This window comes from Hemitrygon akajei, chromosome 1 (assembly GCF_048418815.1).
Source record: "Hemitrygon akajei chromosome 1, sHemAka1.3, whole genome shotgun sequence".
In the NCBI taxonomy this organism is placed as follows: Eukaryota; Metazoa; Chordata; class Chondrichthyes; order Myliobatiformes; family Dasyatidae; genus Hemitrygon; species Hemitrygon akajei.
This window is the reverse complement of record NC_133124.1, coordinates 179055399-179073103: the sequence shown is the minus strand read 5'-3', so window position 1 is coordinate 179073103 and position 17705 is coordinate 179055399. Positions and strand designations below refer to the sequence as shown.

The following is a 17705-nucleotide window of genomic DNA, read 5'->3' as shown; positions in this document are numbered from 1 at the left end:
TCCCTGTCTCTGACCCCCTCCAGCCTCCATTCCCCTGCTCGTTTCTGTGAACCCTTCAGCCTCCACACTACTCCCCTCACCCCATCGTCCTCTTCCCAGCCACTGATTTGAGCTCGGACGAGGAATACCTGCCCTCCTATTGCCATAAGGAGGAAGAGGAGGAAGACGAGGAGGAGGATGAGGACGACGAGGATGATGAGGAAGAAGAGGACGAAGATGAGAAGGACAAGGAGAACTGGCAGGAGACGGAGCCACAGCGGAGACACGGGCCACATTTGCGGTTTGAGATCACCAGCGACGACGGGTTTGCAGTCTCGGCTGACAGCATCGATGGTGAGCGGATGTCTGCCTGTGGGTCACTGTGGGATGGTTGGCGAAGAGGAAGCGTATGCCGCGGGAGGGGCAGTGAAGAGGAGGGAGCAAACAGTGCGGGAGGGGCAGTGAAGAGGAGGGAGCGCACACCGCAGGAGGGGTAGTGAAGAGGAGGGAGCAAACACTGCGGGAGGGGCAGTGAAGAGGAGGGAGCACATGCTGCAGGAGGGGTAGTGAAGAGGAGGGAGCAAACACTGCAGGAGGGGTAGTGAAGAGGAGGGAGCGCACACCGCAGGAGGGGTAGTGAAGAGGAGGGAGCACATGCTGCAGGGGGGGTAGTGAAGAGGAGGGAGCAAACACTGCAGGAGGGGTAGTGAAGAGGAGGGAGCACACACCGCGGGAGGGGTAGTGAAGAGGAGGGGGCAAACACCACGGGAGGGGTAGTGAAGAGGAGGGAGCACACGCCGCGGGAGGGGTAGTGAAGAGGAGGGAGCACACACTGCGGGAGGGGTAGTGAAGAGGAGGGAGCACATGCTGCAGGAGGGGTAGTGAAGAGGAGGGAGCAAACACTGCAGGAGGGGTAGTGAAGAGGAGGGAGCGCACACCGCAGGAGGGGTAGTGAAGAGGAGGGAGCACATGCTGCAGGAGGGGTAGTGAAGAGGAGGGAGCACACACCGCGGGAGGGGTAGTGAAGAGGAGGGGGCAAACACCACGGGAGGGGTAGTGAAGAGGAGGGAGCACACGCCGCGGGAGGGGTAGTGAAGAGGAGGGAGCACACACTGCGGGAGGGGTAGTGAAGAGGAGGGAGCACACACTGCGGGAGGGGTAGTGAAGAGGAGGGAGCAAACACTGCGGGAGGGGTAGTGAAGAGGAGGGAGCACACACCGTGGGGGGGTAGTGAAGAGGAGGGAGCACACACCGTGGGAAGGGTAGTGAAGAGGAGGGAGCACACGCCGCAGGAGGGGTAGTGAAGAGGAGGGAGCAAACACTGCAGGAGGGGTAGTGAAGAGGAGGGAGCAAACACTACAGGAGGGGTAGTGAAGAGGAGGGAGCACACGCCGTGGGAGGGGTAGTGAAGAGGAGGGGGCAAACACTGCAGGAGGGGTAGTGAAGAGGAGGGAGCACACGCCGCGGGAGGGGTAGTGAAGAGGAGGGAGCACACACTGCGGGAGGGGTAGTGAAGAGGAGGGAGCACACACTGCGGGAGGGGTAGTGAAGAGGAGGGAGCAAACACTGCGGGAGGGGTAGTGAAGAGGAGGGAGCAAACACTGCGGGAGGGGTAGTGAAGAGGAGGGAGCAAACACTGCGGGAGGGGTAGTGAAGAGGAGGGAGCACACACCGTGGGAGGGGTAGTGAAGAGGAGGGAGCACACACCGTGGGAGGGGTAGTGAAGAGGAGGGAGCACACACCGTGGGAAGGGTAGTGAAGAGGAGGGAGCAAACACTGCGGGAGGGGCAGTGAAGAGGAGGGAGCACACGCCGCAGGAGGGGTAGTGAAGAGGAGGGAGCAAACACTGCAGGAGGGGTAGTGAAGAGGAGGGAGCAAACACTACAGGAGGGGTAGTGAAGAGGAGGGAGCACACGCCGTGGGAGGGGTAGTGAAGAGGAGGGGGCAAACACTGCAGGAGGGGTAGTGAAGAGGAGGGAGCACACGCCGCAGGAGGGGTAGTGAAGAGGAGGGAGCAAACACTGCAGGAGGGGCAGTGAAGAGGAGGGAGCGCACGCCGTGGGAGGGGTAGTGAAGAGGAGGGGGCAAACACTGCAGGAGGGGCAGTGAAGAGGAGGGAGCAAACACTGCGGGAGGGGCAGTGAAGAGGAGGGAGCGCACACCGCAGGAGGGGTAGTGAAGAGGAGGGGGCACACGCCGTGGGAGGGGCAGTGAAGAGGAGGGAGCAAACACTGCGGGAGGGGCAGTGAAGAGGAGGGAGCACACGCCGCAGGAGGGGTAGTGAAGAGGAGGGAGCAAACACTGCAGGAGGGGTAGTGAAGAGGAGGGAGCAAACACTACAGGAGGGGTAGTGAAGAGGAGGGAGCACACGCCGTGGGAGGGGTAGTGAAGAGGAGGGGGCAAACACTGCAGGAGGGGTAGTGAAGAGGAGGGAGCACACGCCGCAGGAGGGGTAGTGAAGAGGAGGGAGCAAACACTGCAGGAGGGGCAGTGAAGAGGAGGGAGCGCACGCCGTGGGAGGGGTAGTGAAGAGGAGGGGGCAAACACTGCAGGAGGGGCAGTGAAGAGGAGGGAGCAAACACTGCGGGAGGGGCAGTGAAGAGGAGGGAGCGCACACCGCAGGAGGGGTAGTGAAGAGGAGGGGGCACACGCCGTGGGAGGGGCAGTGAAGAGGAGGGAGCAAACACTGCGGGAGGGGCAGTGAAGAGGAGGGAGCACACGCCGCAGGAGGGGTAGTGAAGAGGAGGGAGCAAACACTGCGGGAGGGGCAGTGAAGAGGAGGGAGCGTACGCCGTGGGAGGGGCAGTGAAGAGGAGGGAGCACACACTGCGGGAGGGGCAGTGAAGAGGAGGGAGCGTACGCCGCGGGAGGGGTAGTGAAGAGGAGGGAGCGTACGCCGCGGGAGGGGTAGTGAAGAGGAGGGAGCGCACACCGCAGGAGGGGTAGTGAAGAGGAGGGAGCAAACACCGCAGGAGGGGTAGTGAAGAGGAGGGGGCACACACCGCAGGAGGGGTAGTGAAGAGGAGGGAGCAAACACCGCAGGAGGGGTAGTGAAGAGGAGGGAGCACACACCGCAGGAGGGGTAGTGAAGAGGAGGGAGCAAACACTGCGGGAGGGGTAGTGAAGAGGAGGGAGCAAACACCGCAGGAGGGGTAGTGAAGAGGAGGGGGCACACACCGCAGGAGGGGTAGTGAAGAGGAGGGAGCACACACCGCAGGAGGGGTAGTGAAGAGGAGGGAGCAAACACCGCGGGAGGGGTAGTGAAGAGGAGGGAGCAAACACTGCGGGAGGGGTAGTGAAGAGGAGGGGGCACACACCGCAGGAGGGGTAGTGAAGAGGAGGGAGCAAACACTGCGGGAGGGGCAGTGAAGAGGAGGGAGCGCACACCGCAGGAGGGGTAGTGAAGAGGAGGGGGCACACGCCGTGGGAGGGGCAGTGAAGAGGAGGGAGCACACACCGCAGGAGGGGTAGTGAAGAGGAGGGGGCACACGCCGTGGGAGCGGCAGTGAAGAGGAGGGAGCAAACACTGCGGGAGGGGCAGTGAAGAGGAGGGGGCAAACACCGCGGGAGGGGTAGTGAAGAGGAGGGGGCAAACACTGCGGGAGGGGTAGTGAAGAGGAGGGAGCAAACACTGCGGGAGGGGTAGTGAAGAGGAGGGAGCACACACTGCGGGAGGGGTAGTGAAGAGGAGGGAGCACACGCCGCGGGAGGGGTAGTGAAGAGGAGGGAGCACACGCCGCGGGAGGGGTAGTGAAGAGGAGGGAGCAAACACTGCGGGAGGGGTAGTGAAGAGGAGGGAGCACACGCCGCGGGAGGGGTAGTGAAGAGGAGGGAGCAAACACTGCGGGAGGGGTAGTGAAGAGGAGGGAGCACACGCCGCAGGAGGGGTAGTGAAGAGGAGGGAGCAAACACTGCGGGAGGGGCAGTGAAGAGGAGGGGGCACACGCCGTGGGAGGGGCAGTGAAGAGGAGGGAGCGCACACCGCAGGAGGGGTAGTGAAGAGGAGGGGGCACACGCCGTGGGAGGGGCAGTGAAGAGGAGGGAGCAAACACTGCGGGAGGGGCAGTGAAGAGGAGGGAGCACACACCGCAGGAGGGGTAGTGAAGAGGAGGGAGCACACGCCGCAGGAGGGGTAGTGAAGAGGAGGGAGCACACACCGTGGGAGGGGTAGTGAAGAGGAGGGAGCACACGCCGCAGGAGGGGTAGTGAAGAGGAGGGAGCACACACCGCAGGAGGGGTAGTGAAGAGGAGGGAGCACACACCGCAGGAGGGGTAGTGAAGAGGAGGGAGCACACACCGCAGGAGGGGTAGTGAAGAGGAGGGGGCACACGCCGTGGGAGGGGTAGTGAAGAGGAGGGAGCAAACACTGCGGGAGGGGCAGTGAAGAGGAGGGAGCAAACACTGCGGGAGGGGTAGTGAAGAGGAGGGAGCACACGCCGCAGGAGGGGTAGTGAAGAGGAGGGAGCACACACCGCAGGAGGGGTAGTGAAGAGGAGGGGGCAAACACAGCGGGAGGGGTAGCGAAGAGGAGGGGGCAAACACCGCAGGAGGGGTAGTGAAGAGGAGGGGGCACACGCCGTGGGAGGGGCAGTGAAGAGGAGGGAGCAAACACTGCGGGAGGGGCAGTGAAGAGGAGGGAGCACACGCCGCAGGAGGGGTAGTGAAGAGGAGGGAGCAAACACTGCGGGAGGGGCAGTGAAGAGGAGGGAGCGTACGCCGTGGGAGGGGCAGTGAAGAGGAGGGAGCGTACGCCGCGGGAGGGGCAGTGAAGAGGAGGGAGCACACACAGCGGGAGGGGCAGTGAAGAGGAGGGAGCGTACGCCGCGGGAGGGGTAGTGAAGAGGAGGGAGCGTACGCCGCGGGAGGGGTAGTGAAGAGGAGGGAGCGCACACCGCAGGAGGGGTAGTGAAGAGGAGGGGGCAAACACTGCGGGAGGGGTAGTGAAGAGGAGGGAGCAAACACTGCGGGAGGGGTAGTGAAGAGGAGGGAGCAAACACTGCGGGAGGGGTAGTGAAGAGGAGGGAGCACACGCCGCAGGAGGGGTAGTGAAGAGGAGGGAGCAAACACTGCGGGAGGGGCAGTGAAGAGGAGGGAGCAAACACTGCGGGAGGGGTAGTGAAGAGGAGGGAGCACACGCCGCAGGAGGGGTAGTGAAGAGGAGGGAGCAAACACTACAGGAGGGGTAGTGAAGAGGAGGGGGCACACGCCGTGGGAGGGGCAGTGAAGAGGAGGGAGCGCACACCGCAGGAGGGGTAGTGAAGAGGAGGGGGCACACGCCGTGGGAGGGGCAGTGAAGAGGAGGGAGCAAACACTGCGGGAGGGGTAGTGAAGAGGAGGGAGCACACGCCGCAGGAGGGGTAGTGAAGAGGAGGGAGCAAACACTGCGGGAGGGGCAGTGAAGAGGAGGGAGCAAACACTGCGGGAGGGGTAGTGAAGAGGAGGGAGCACACGCCGCAGGAGGGGTAGTGAAGAGGAGGGAGCACACACCGCAGGAGGGGTAGTGAAGAGGAGGGAGCAAACACTACAGGAGGGGTAGTGAAGAGGAGGGGGCACACGCCGTGGGAGGGGCAGTGAAGAGGAGGGAGCACACACTGCGGGAGGGGCAGTGAAGAGGAGGGAGCGTACGCCGCGGGAGGGGTAGTGAAGAGGAGGGAGCGCACACCGCAGGAGGGGTAGTGAAGAGGAGGGAGCAAACACCGCAGGAGGGGTAGTGAAGAGGAGGGGGCACACACCGCAGGAGGGGTAGTGAAGAGGAGGGAGCAAACACCGCAGGAGGGGTAGTGAAGAGGAGGGAGCACACACCGCAGGAGGGGTAGTGAAGAGGAGGGAGCAAACACTGCGGGAGGGGTAGTGAAGAGGAGGGAGCAAACACCGCAGGAGGGGTAGTGAAGAGGAGGGGGCACACACCGCAGGAGGGGTAGTGAAGAGGAGGGAGCACACACCGCAGGAGGGGTAGTGAAGAGGAGGGAGCAAACACCGCGGGAGGGGTAGTGAAGAGGAGGGAGCAAACACTGCGGGAGGGGTAGTGAAGAGGAGGGGGCACACACCGCAGGAGGGGTAGTGAAGAGGAGGGAGCAAACACTGCGGGAGGGGCAGTGAAGAGGAGGGAGCGCACACCGCAGGAGGGGTAGTGAAGAGGAGGGGGCACACGCCGTGGGAGGGGCAGTGAAGAGGAGGGAGCACACACCGCAGGAGGGGTAGTGAAGAGGAGGGGGCACACGCCGTGGGAGCGGCAGTGAAGAGGAGGGAGCAAACACTGCGGGAGGGGCAGTGAAGAGGAGGGGGCAAACACCGCGGGAGGGGTAGTGAAGAGGAGGGGGCAAACACTGCGGGAGGGGTAGTGAAGAGGAGGGAGCAAACACTGCGGGAGGGGTAGTGAAGAGGAGGGAGCACACACTGCGGGAGGGGTAGTGAAGAGGAGGGAGCACACGCCGCGGGAGGGGTAGTGAAGAGGAGGGAGCACACGCCGCGGGAGGGGTAGTGAAGAGGAGGGAGCAAACACTGCGGGAGGGGTAGTGAAGAGGAGGGAGCACACGCCGCGGGAGGGGTAGTGAAGAGGAGGGAGCAAACACTGCGGGAGGGGTAGTGAAGAGGAGGGAGCACACGCCGCAGGAGGGGTAGTGAAGAGGAGGGAGCAAACACTGCGGGAGGGGCAGTGAAGAGGAGGGGGCACACGCCGTGGGAGGGGCAGTGAAGAGGAGGGAGCGCACACCGCAGGAGGGGTAGTGAAGAGGAGGGGGCACACGCCGTGGGAGGGGCAGTGAAGAGGAGGGAGCAAACACTGCGGGAGGGGCAGTGAAGAGGAGGGAGCACACACCGCAGGAGGGGTAGTGAAGAGGAGGGAGCACACGCCGCAGGAGGGGTAGTGAAGAGGAGGGAGCACACACCGTGGGAGGGGTAGTGAAGAGGAGGGAGCACACGCCGCAGGAGGGGTAGTGAAGAGGAGGGAGCACACACCGCAGGAGGGGTAGTGAAGAGGAGGGAGCACACACCGCAGGAGGGGTAGTGAAGAGGAGGGAGCACACACCGCAGGAGGGGTAGTGAAGAGGAGGGGGCACACGCCGTGGGAGGGGTAGTGAAGAGGAGGGAGCAAACACTGCGGGAGGGGCAGTGAAGAGGAGGGAGCAAACACTGCGGGAGGGGTAGTGAAGAGGAGGGAGCACACGCCGCAGGAGGGGTAGTGAAGAGGAGGGAGCACACACCGCAGGAGGGGTAGTGAAGAGGAGGGGGCAAACACAGCGGGAGGGGTAGTGAAGAGGAGGGGGCAAACACCGCAGGAGGGGTAGTGAAGAGGAGGGGGCACACGCCGTGGGAGGGGCAGTGAAGAGGAGGGAGCAAACACTGCGGGAGGGGCAGTGAAGAGGAGGGAGCACACGCCGCAGGAGGGGTAGTGAAGAGGAGGGAGCAAACACTGCGGGAGGGGCAGTGAAGAGGAGGGAGCGTACGCCGCGGGAGGGGTAGTGAAGAGGAGGGAGCGTACGCCGCGGGAGGGGTAGTGAAGAGGAGGGAGCGCACACCGCAGGAGGGGTAGTGAAGAGGAGGGGGCAAACACTGCGGGAGGGGTAGTGAAGAGGAGGGAGCAAACACTGCGGGAGGGGTAGTGAAGAGGAGGGAGCAAACACTGCGGGAGGGGTAGTGAAGAGGAGGGAGCACACGCCGCAGGAGGGGTAGTGAAGAGGAGGGAGCAAACACTGCGGGAGGGGCAGTGAAGAGGAGGGAGCAAACACTGCGGGAGGGGTAGTGAAGAGGAGGGAGCACACGCCGCAGGAGGGGTAGTGAAGAGGAGGGAGCAAACACTGCGGGAGGGGTAGTGAAGAGGAGGGAGCACACGCCGCAGGAGGGGTAGTGAAGAGGAGGGAGCAAACACTGCGGGAGGGGCAGTGAAGAGGAGGGAGCAAACACTGCGGGAGGGGTAGTGAAGAGGAGGGAGCACACGCCGCAGGAGGGGTAGTGAAGAGGAGGGAGCACACACCGCAGGAGGGGTAGTGAAGAGGAGGGAGCAAACACCGCGGGAGGGGTAGTGAAGAGGAGGGAGCACACACCGCGGGAGGGGCAGTGAAGAGGAGGGAGCAAACACCGCGGGAGGGGTAGTGAAGAGGAGGGAGCAAACACCGCGGGAGGGGTAGTGAAGAGGAGGGAGCACACACAGCGGGAGGGGTAATGAAGAGGAGGGGGCAAACACTGCGGGAGGGGTAGTGAAGAGGAGGGGGCAAACACCGCGGGAGGGGTAGTGAAGAGGAGGGGGCAAACACCGCGGGAGGGGTAGTGAAGAGGAGGGGGCAAACACCGCGGGAGGGGTAGTGAAGAGGAGGGAGCAAACACAGCGGGAGGGGTAGTGAAGAGGAGGGGGCAAACACAGCGGGAGGGGTAGTGAAGAGGAGGGGGCAAACACAGCGGGAGGGGTAGTGAAGAGGAGGGGGCAAACACAGCGGGAGGGGTAGTGAAGAGGAGGGGGCAAACACAGCGGGAGGGGTAGTGAAGAGGAGGGAGCAAACACCGCGGGAGGGGTAGTGAAGAGGAGGGAGCACACGCCGCAGGAGGGGTAGAGAAGAGGAGGGAGCACACGCCGCAGGAGGGGTAGTGAAGAGGAGGGAGCACACGCCGCAGGAGGGGTAGTGAAGAGGAGGGAGCACACGCCGTTGGAGGGGTTGTGCCTAGAAATGGCTTCTTGCATCACTTGCTTTTGGGAAAAATGTGACTGGAGTGTTCTTACCACTTCTACTGACCCTTTCTGTTCACCCTCCATGAAATCCTGTCCATCCTTCTCATTCCCAATCCTTCTTCAACCTCTTTTCCATGCTTTATGTTGATTTCCCTTTTCGTGCTGTTTTATTTTTGACGCTGTCCTTGATACTCATGACCACTTCTCACTTTCTCACTTCTCACATTTGTGTGTGTGTGTGCGCATGCGCTTGTACACTACTGTGTGCTGTATCTGTGCAACCTCCTTATGTGCCTGTATCGTGTGTGTGTTCCTGTCTCCTTGTGCCTGTGTATGTATCTGTGCACCTTGTGTTTGTGTCTGCATGTGTCCACATGCCTCCCCGCAACATCCTCCAACCTGCGCCACTCCCCCAATGACTTTCTCCGTCTTCCCGTGCAGTGGCGTGGAAAGCCGTGCTGGATAAGGTGTTGGAAGCTCGCGCCAGCGCCCGCCTCAAGCACGTCTCCTTTGCAGGTGGGTGAACGCCTTCACTGTTAACCCCCAGGCTCACAGCACAGGCAGACTTGCACACCCACACCCTGCGACCTCTTGCACGCTGAATGCAACGTTAGCATTAAATTTGAGAGGACTAGACATAAAAGCAGGGATGTAATGCTGAGGCATTGGTCAGACTGTCCTGGAGTATGTCACCAGTTGGGCCTTATCTGAGACAGGATGCACTGGGATTGAAGAGGGTCCAGAGGCTCACGAGAATGATTCTGGGAGTGAAAGCATTCACGTATGAGAAATGTTGGGTGGCTCTGGGCCTGTACTTGCTGGAATTTAGAAGAATGAACGAGATCTCAGTGAAACCTGTTGAATACTGAAAGGTGTGAAGATGATGTTTCCAGTAGTGGGAGAGTCTAGGACCAGAGAGGGTACAGCCTCAGAGTGGAAGGACGTCCATTCAGGACAGTAATGAATTTCTTTAGCCAGAGGGTGTTGAATCAGTGGAATTAATTGCTACAAGTGGCTGTGGAGGCTAAGTCATTGGGTATATTTAAAGCAGAGGCCGATATGTTGGTGATTAATAAGGGTGACGAAGGTTATGGGGAGAAGGCAGGAACATGGGATTGATAAATCAGCCGTGATGAAATGGAGAACTAGACTCGATAGGCTCATTCTGCTTCTGTCTTATGGTCCTGTGGATTCTCATCTGGCTTACCACAGATGAGCAGGGAGTTTCCAAGCCATGCTGTGCCTCCTTCATCTTTACTCACTGAGGGACCTGTCTCCCTCCCACACCCCCTTGGCCCTGTCAGTCTGTCCATGTCCAGACTGAGTCCCATGCGTGTACATAATCAATGAAAGACAGGGACAGTTCACACACCAAATACATATTTTACAGGACCGCAAACTAAGTAGGTTGCGAAACAATTCATTATTAGAGAAACTCTTAGGATAATCTGTGGTAGTACTATAGGTGATCCGTTGATGAGGCAGTGACCCCTTCATGAGGTAGATATTAGGGGTGTGCTGGTTGGTTCAGGAACCGAATGGTTGAAGGGAAGTAGCTATTCCTGAACCTGGTGATGTGGGACTTCAGGCACCAGTATCTCCTGTCCGATGGGCGCTGTGAGGAGATGGCGTGGCTCGGATGGTGGGGATCTGAGAGTGAACGGTGCCTTCTAGAGGCAGTGCCTCATGGTGATGCTACCGATGGCGGGGAGGGATGTATTTGTGATGAGTCAACTACTCTCTGCAGCGTCTTGCATTCCTGCACATTCAAATACCGTACCAGACCGTGATGTACTAAGCAGGAACTTTCTGTGGGAGTTTGTGATACGCTGAGTCTTATGGAGACAGGTAGGCACACTCTCCCACTCCCACCCTCACTGCCCTGGTCTCATGGCAGACCCCTGGCTGTGTTGCAGGGATGAGTGGGCTCCGGTGCCTGGGCCTGACTCACGACGCTGTGCTGTTTCTAGTGGAGCAACTCCTCGGGGCTAAGAACTGCCGCAAGTACAAGTTCAGGTTCCACAAGCACGCAGACGTGGACGAACTTCCCATCAACCCTCACGGCTGTGTCAGGGCTGAGGTGGGGTCCAGGTATGAGGAACACTCCGGGACGGGGTCTCTGACTGTGACCTCCACACGGTGACGGGACAGGGTCTCTGACTGTGACCTCCACACGGTGACGGGACAGGGTCTCTGACTGTGACCTCCACACAGTGACGGGACGGGGTCTGTGTCTGTGATTCCCCACACGGTGACGGGACGGGGTCTCTGACTGTGACCTCCACACGGTGACGGGACAGGGTCTGTGTCTGTGATTCCCCACACGGTGACGGGACGGGGTCTCTGACTGTGACCTCCACACGGTGACGGGACGGGGTCTGTGTCTGTGATTCCCCCACACAGTGACGGGACGGGGTCTGTGTCTGTGATTCCCCACACGGTGACGGGACGGGGTCTGTGTCTGTGATTCCCCCACACGGTGACGGGACGGGGTCTTTGTCTGTGATTCCCCCACACGGTGACGGGACGGGGTCTGTGTCTGTGATTCCCCCACACGGTGACGGGACGTGGTCTGTGTCTGTGATTCCCCACAAGGTGACGGGACGGGGTCTGTGTCTGTGATTCCCTCACACGGTGACGGGACGGGGTCTGGGTCTGTGATTCCCCCACACGGTGACGGGACGGGGTCTGTGTCTGTGATTCCCCACACGGTGACGGGACGGGGTCTGTGTCTGTGATTCCCCCACACGGTGACGGGACGGGGTCTGTGTCTGTGATTCCCCCACACGGTGACAGGACGTGGTCTGTGTCTGTGATTCCCCACAAGGTGACGGGACGGGGTCTGTGTCTGTGATTCCCCACACGGTGACGGGACGGGGTCTGTGTCTGTGATTCCCCACACGGTGACGGGACGGGGTCTGTGTCTGTGATTCCCCACACGGTGACGGGACGGGGTCTGTGTCTGTGATTCCCCACACGGTGACGGGACGGGGTCTGTGTCTGTGATTCCCCACACGGTGACGGGACGGGGTCTGTGTCTGTGATTCCCCACACGGTGACGGGACGGGGTCTGTGTCTGTGACCTCCACACGGTGACGGGACGGGGTCTGTGTCTGTGATTCCCCCACACGGTGACGGGACGGGGTCTCTGACTGTGACCTCCACACGGTGACGGGACGGGGTCTGTGTCTGTGATTCCCCACACGGTGACGGGACGAGGTCTGTGTCTGATTCCCCCACACGGTGAGGGGACGGAGTCTGTGTCTGTGATTCCCCACACGGTGACCGGACGGGGTCTGTGTCTGTGATTCCCCACACGGTGACCGGACGGGGTCTGTGTCTGTGATTCCCCCACACAGTGACGGGACGAGGTCTGTGTCTGTGATTCCCCCACACGGTGACAGGACGGGGTCTGTGTCTGTGATTCCCCACACGGTGACGGGATGGGGTCTGTGTCTGTGATCCCCCACATGGTGACGGGACGGGGTCTGTGTCTGTGTTTCCCCCACACAGTGACGGGACGGGGTCTGTGTCTGTGATTCCCCACACGGTGATGGGACGGGGTCTGTGTCTGATTCCCCACACGGTGACGGGACGGAGTCTGTGTCTCTGATTCCCCACACGGTGACAGGACGGGGTCTGTGTCTGTGATTTCCCCACACGGTGACCGGACGGGGTCTTTGTCTGTGATTCCCCACATGGTGACGGGACGGGGTCTGTGTCTGTGATTTCCCCACACGGTGACCGGACGGGGTCTGTGTCTGTGATTCCCCACATGGTGACAGGGTCTGTGTCTGTGATTCCCCACACGGTGACGGGACGGGGTCTGTGTCTGTGATTCCACACACGGTGACGGGACGGGGTCTGTGTCTGTGATTCCCCCACACGGTGACAGGACGGGGTCTGTGTCTGTGATTTCCCCACACGGTGACGGGACGGGGTCTGTGTCTGTGATTCCCCCACATGGTGACAGGGTCTGTGATTCCAGGTAGTTTCCATCACCCACTACGTTCTACAAGTGTCTGCCCTGTTTTGATCAATCCCTTCTGTTTCTATATCCTAGGAAGTCGACGTTTGACATGTTCAATTTCCTCGCTTCACGGCACCGCAAGCTTCCGGAGTACGGATTTGTGGATGAGGAGGAGGACGAAGTGCACCTGAAATCAGCACGGTACGTCACGGGACAAGCCCATGATTCCCGTTACTCTGGAACGGTGCTAGTTCCACAAGTCACCACTCCAGTGATGTCTGTGACCCACTCTTTCTCCGTGTGAAAACAGTCCCTGTGAAATGGGGAGGGGTGTAGGGCCATGAGCGATATCGAGGTGATCAAAGAGACGGGGAAGGGTGTGGGGACTGGAGGTGATCAAAGAGACGGTGAGGGGTGTGGGGACTGGAGGTGATCACAGAGACAGGTAGGGTTGTGGGGACCAGAGTGGGTGACAGAATGAGGTGTAGTGGCCCCACAGAGACAGGAAGGTTGTCAAGGCTGAAGTGTAGAGAGTGCTTGGAGAGAGCCACTGGCTGTGGGGGAGACTGGGATCCACGCGGTTTACAGTGAAAGATGCTCACTCCGCTGTCGGTTTGACGCTGGGGCACTGCAGACTGCGGGCAAGACGGGAGGGTCTAAATCTCCTTGTCATCCACAGGCGTGCGACTAGCATGGACCTCCCGATGGCCATGAGGTTCCGGCACTTAAAAAAGACTTCCAAAGAAGCAGTGGGTGTGTACAGGTCAGTGCTGGACTCTTTCCGTGCCACACCCTCCCACCGATCCAGTTGCCCTCCACTGTCCCAACACACACGGCAGGCAGTTGTGAGGGACATGCTCCTTGTAAGCTGTGCTCCCTCCACCTCCTGATTCCCTTTCGATGCCGCCCCCCCATCTCACTTTCTCCACTGCCCCCGTCTCCCAACCCCCCGCCACGCCACGCAGCTGTCTCCCAACCTCCCACCTTCTGAACAACACCCTTCTGTTCACAGGTCTGCAATCCATGGCCGTGGTCTCTTCTGTAAGAGAAACATTGATGCAGGCGAGATGGTGATAGAATATTCCGGAATTGTCATTCGATCGGTGTTAACGGACAAGCGGGAGAAATACTACGACAGTAAGGTAACTGATCCTGAGTGTTTGTAGTGGGCAACGTGTCTGGATTTTAGCCTGCTGGATACTTCTTCTGTTCCTGGGCAGAGAATCACTAATCTGGGGGTTATCAGAAATCTCATAGCACTGGGTACACTGAACATTTCCTACCTTCGTATCCCTGGGTCAGACCCACACCTGGAGCACCGTGCATAGTTCCAATCTCCGTGTCCCTTGGTCAGACCCACACCGGGAGCACCGTGCACAGTTCCAGTCTGCGTGTCCCTGGGTCAGACCCACACCGGGAGCACCGTGCACAGTTCCAGTCTCCGTGTCCCTGGGTCAGACCCACACCAGGAGCACCGTGCACAGTCCCGGTCTCCGTATCCTTGGGTCAGACCCGCACCGGGAGCACCGTGCACAGTTCCAGTCTCCGTGTCCCTGGGTCAGACCCGCACCGGGAGCACAGTGCACAGTTCCGGTCTCCGTGTCCCTGGGTCAGACCCACACCGGGAGCACCGTGCACAGTTCCGGTCTGCGTGTCCCTGGGTCAGACCCACACCGGGAGCACCGTGCAGTTCCGGTCTGCGTGTCCCTGGGTCAGACCCACACCGGGAGCACCGTGCACAGTTCCAGTCTGCGTATCCCTGGGTCAGACCCACACCGGGAGCACCGTGCACAGTTCCAGTCTGCGTGTCCCTGAGTCAGACCCACACCGGGAGCACCGTGCACAGTCCCAGTCTCCGTGTCCCTGGGTCAGACCCACACCGGGAGCACCGTGCACAGTCCCGGTCTCCGTGTCCCTGGGTCAGACCCACACCGGGAGCACCGTGCACAGTCCCGGTCTCCGTGTCCCTGGGTCAGACCCACACCGGGAGCACCGTGCACGGTTCCAGTCTCCGTGTCCCTGAGTCAGACCCACACCGGGAGCACCGTGCACGGTTCCAGTCTCCCTATCCCTGGGTCAGACCCACACCGGGAGCACCGTGCACAGTTCCAGTCTCCGTATCCCCAGGTCAGACCCACACCGGGAGCACCGTACACAGTTCCAGTCTCCGCATCCCTGAGTCAGACCCACACCGGGAGCACCGTGCACAGTTCCAGTCTCCGCATCCCTGGGTCAGACCCACACCGGGAGCACCGTGCACAGTTCCAGTCTCCGTATTCCTGGGTCAGACCCACACCGGGAGCACCGTGCACGGTTCCAATCTCCGTATTCCTGGGTCAGACCCACACCGGGAGCACCGTGCACGGTTCCAATCTCCGTATTCCTGGGTCAGACCCACACCGGGAGCACCGTGCAGAGTTCCAGTCTCTGTATCCCTGGGTCAGACCCACACCGGGAGCACCGTGCACAGTTCCAGTCTCTGTATCCCTGGGTCAGACCCACACCGGGAGCACCGTGCACGGTTCCAATCTCCGTATTCCTGGGTCAGACCCACACCGGGAGCACCGTGCAGAGTTCCAGTCTCTGTATCCCTGGGTCAGACCCACACCGGGAGCACCGTGCACAGTTCCAGTCTCTGTATCCCTGGGTCAGACCCACACCGGGAGCACCGTGCACAGTTCCAGTCTCCGTGTCCCTGGGTCAGACCCACACCGGGAGCACCGTGCACAGTCCCACTCTCTGTGTCCCTGGGTCAGACCCACACCGGGAGCACCGTGCACAGTTCCAGTCTCCGTGTCCCTGGGTCAGACCCACACCGGGAGCACCGTGCACAGTCCCAGTCTCTGTATCCCTGGGTCAGACCCACACCGGGAGCACCGTGCACAGTTCCAGTTTCTATCGTTAGAGACGTTTAAGAAGTTATTTAACAGACAGCCTAGCTCCTGCTTACTTTTATTCCTGTACCTTACCATGCTCTGTTTTCATGCTATATTCCTCCACCTTCCCTCACTCTATCTCCCCCATCCTCTTTAATTTCTTCTCCCTGCTCCCCGTTTCTCATCTTTCTCCTGTTTCTCCACCACTCACTCATTCCTTTCCTCCCTTCGCCCCTCCCATTCCTCTTTTCTGTTCCCTCCCTACCTATTACTCCTATCTTGTTCCTTCCCTCCATCTCTCGCTTGCTTTATCATCCCCAATATTTTCTCTCTCTCCCCCTCCCCTATCATTCTATTCCTCCCCCGCCTCTTGTTCCTTCCTACTTTATTCGTGATGGCCTTCTCCCATTCATGTTTCTCCCACTTTCTCTTTTGTTCCCTCACACTCACTCTCTCCCACCCTCCCTCCATCGCTCCTCCTGTATCCCTCTCCCTCAGGGGATCGGCTGTTACATGTTCCGCATCGACGACTTCGAGGTAGTGGACGCCACCATGCATGGAAACGCTGCCCGCTTCATCAACCACTCGTGCGAGCCCAACTGCTATTCGCGTGTGATCAACGTGGAGGGCCAGAAACACATTGTCATCTTCGCTATGCGCAGGATCTACCAGGGCGAGGAGCTCACCTACGACTACAAGTTCCCCATCGAGGACGCCAGTAACAAGCTGCCCTGCAACTGCGGGGCTCGTAAATGTCGCCGCTTCCTCAACTGAGGGAGTGGGGCCAGGGTGGGGATCGGCCATGGGACCAGGGGCAGGGGTGGGTGCACCCCTCCCCTCCATACACCCTCACAGAGGCAGAGGGAGCGCCGGTTCTAAGTTCCCCATGACGCCAGATCAGCCCCCCGCCTTTTCCTCAGGGTTTTCTGCTCCCTCTCCCTTCTCGTTCTCCATCCCCTTCCTCCCCTTTCACTCCCTACTGTCTTCTCCTGTCCCCTCATGTCTGCTCCCACCTTCTCCCTCGTCCTCTGATCCCTCCTTCATCCTCTTTGATCCTCCCCCTCATCTTCGCTCCCTCCAAACCTACTCTTTGCTCCCTCCCTCCCCTCCAACTCTTACCCCCTCATCCTCCTTCCTCTTTCTCATTCTTCTTTCTTCCCTTCATCCTTCTCTGTCTTGCCATCTCCTCACCCTCCTCCTCCCATGCCCCCTCATTCCCTGTTCGCTCCCTTACCCCTTTCTTTCCTCCAAGTTGAAGGGACAGGGGACATAACCTCCACTTTGTAAGCAGTGCTGGGCATATCCTCCTCTGCACCCTCCCCCCTCCCCTCCACACACTAAGGGGCTCCCTACCATTCCCTTGCTCAGCAAACTGTTGATGCCCCACTCCTGGGGTCTCTCTAATCTGGATAGCTGCGGTCCAGTGCCCCACCATCCCGCAGAGTTGGGGAGAGAGCACATCGGCCCTTCCCGCATGCATCCAAACCTCACCCCTTCCCTCATACTCCCAAACATCACCCCCTCGCCACTTTGGCAGCAGTCATGGGCGTTCACACAAAGGGGCAGACCAAACCCTGTGTGTGACCGGACCCAGGTCCGATGGGAGACCTCATCTGCCCCAGTGTCCTAATCGTTTAATTCCCTCTAGTTTAAGAATCGGGTTGGGGGGGTGGAAATAACCTGCTCTAACTTTGTGTAAAAAAAAAAAAAAAATTCCTCTAAGTTGTACATACCTGTACAGATATTTCTAAAACTCCCTTCTTTTCTATGCACTTTTTTATTTAAGAAATTGTTTCCTTAATAAAGATGTTAAGTTGTTCACAGTTACAAAGGAGTTGGGCTGTGGTGATTCTAAGTCAAGTTGCCGGGAGCCAAGCATCAGCAGCACATACCCTTCACCAGCTCTGATCCTCGAGGGTCCCCTCGCACTCATCAGCAGCACATACCCTTCACCAGCTCTGATCCTCGAGGGTCCCCTCGCACTCATCAGCAGCACATACCCTTCACCAGCTCTGATCCTCGAGGGTCCCCTCGCACTCATCAGCAGCACATACCCTTCACCAGCTCTGATCCTCGAGGGTCCCCTCGCACTCATCAGCAGCTACAAAATCCGGTGATCCATGGCTGGGAGGCAGACAGCAAGGGGGGTGCAGGGCTTGGAGGTGTTTACAGAGACTGGGAGGGGTTCGGGGGCCAGATGGGTGGGGGTCACAGAGAT

General features: G+C 59.9%; 1 protein-coding gene across 5 annotated transcripts in view; it reads left to right on the top strand.

Moving 5' to 3' along the window:
* The window catches only part of kmt2bb (lysine (K)-specific methyltransferase 2Bb), a 180208-nt gene extending 162890 nt beyond the window's left edge, over positions 1-17318 (top strand). For all 5 annotated transcript variants that reach the window (XM_073055461.1, XM_073055479.1, XM_073055471.1 and 2 more), the window contains 7 exons: positions 100-333; positions 9083-9157; positions 10558-10732; positions 12705-12812; positions 13291-13374; positions 13624-13753; positions 15986-17318. In XM_073055461.1, the coding sequence (XP_072911562.1) occupies positions 100-333; positions 9083-9157; positions 10558-10732; positions 12705-12812; positions 13291-13374; positions 13624-13753; positions 15986-16261 (1082 nt within the window). In that variant the 3' untranslated portion in view covers positions 16262-17318. The remainder of the gene's footprint in view (positions 1-99; positions 334-9082; positions 9158-10557; positions 10733-12704; positions 12813-13290; positions 13375-13623; positions 13754-15985) is intronic.
* Positions 17319-17705: the final 387 nt, after the last annotated feature.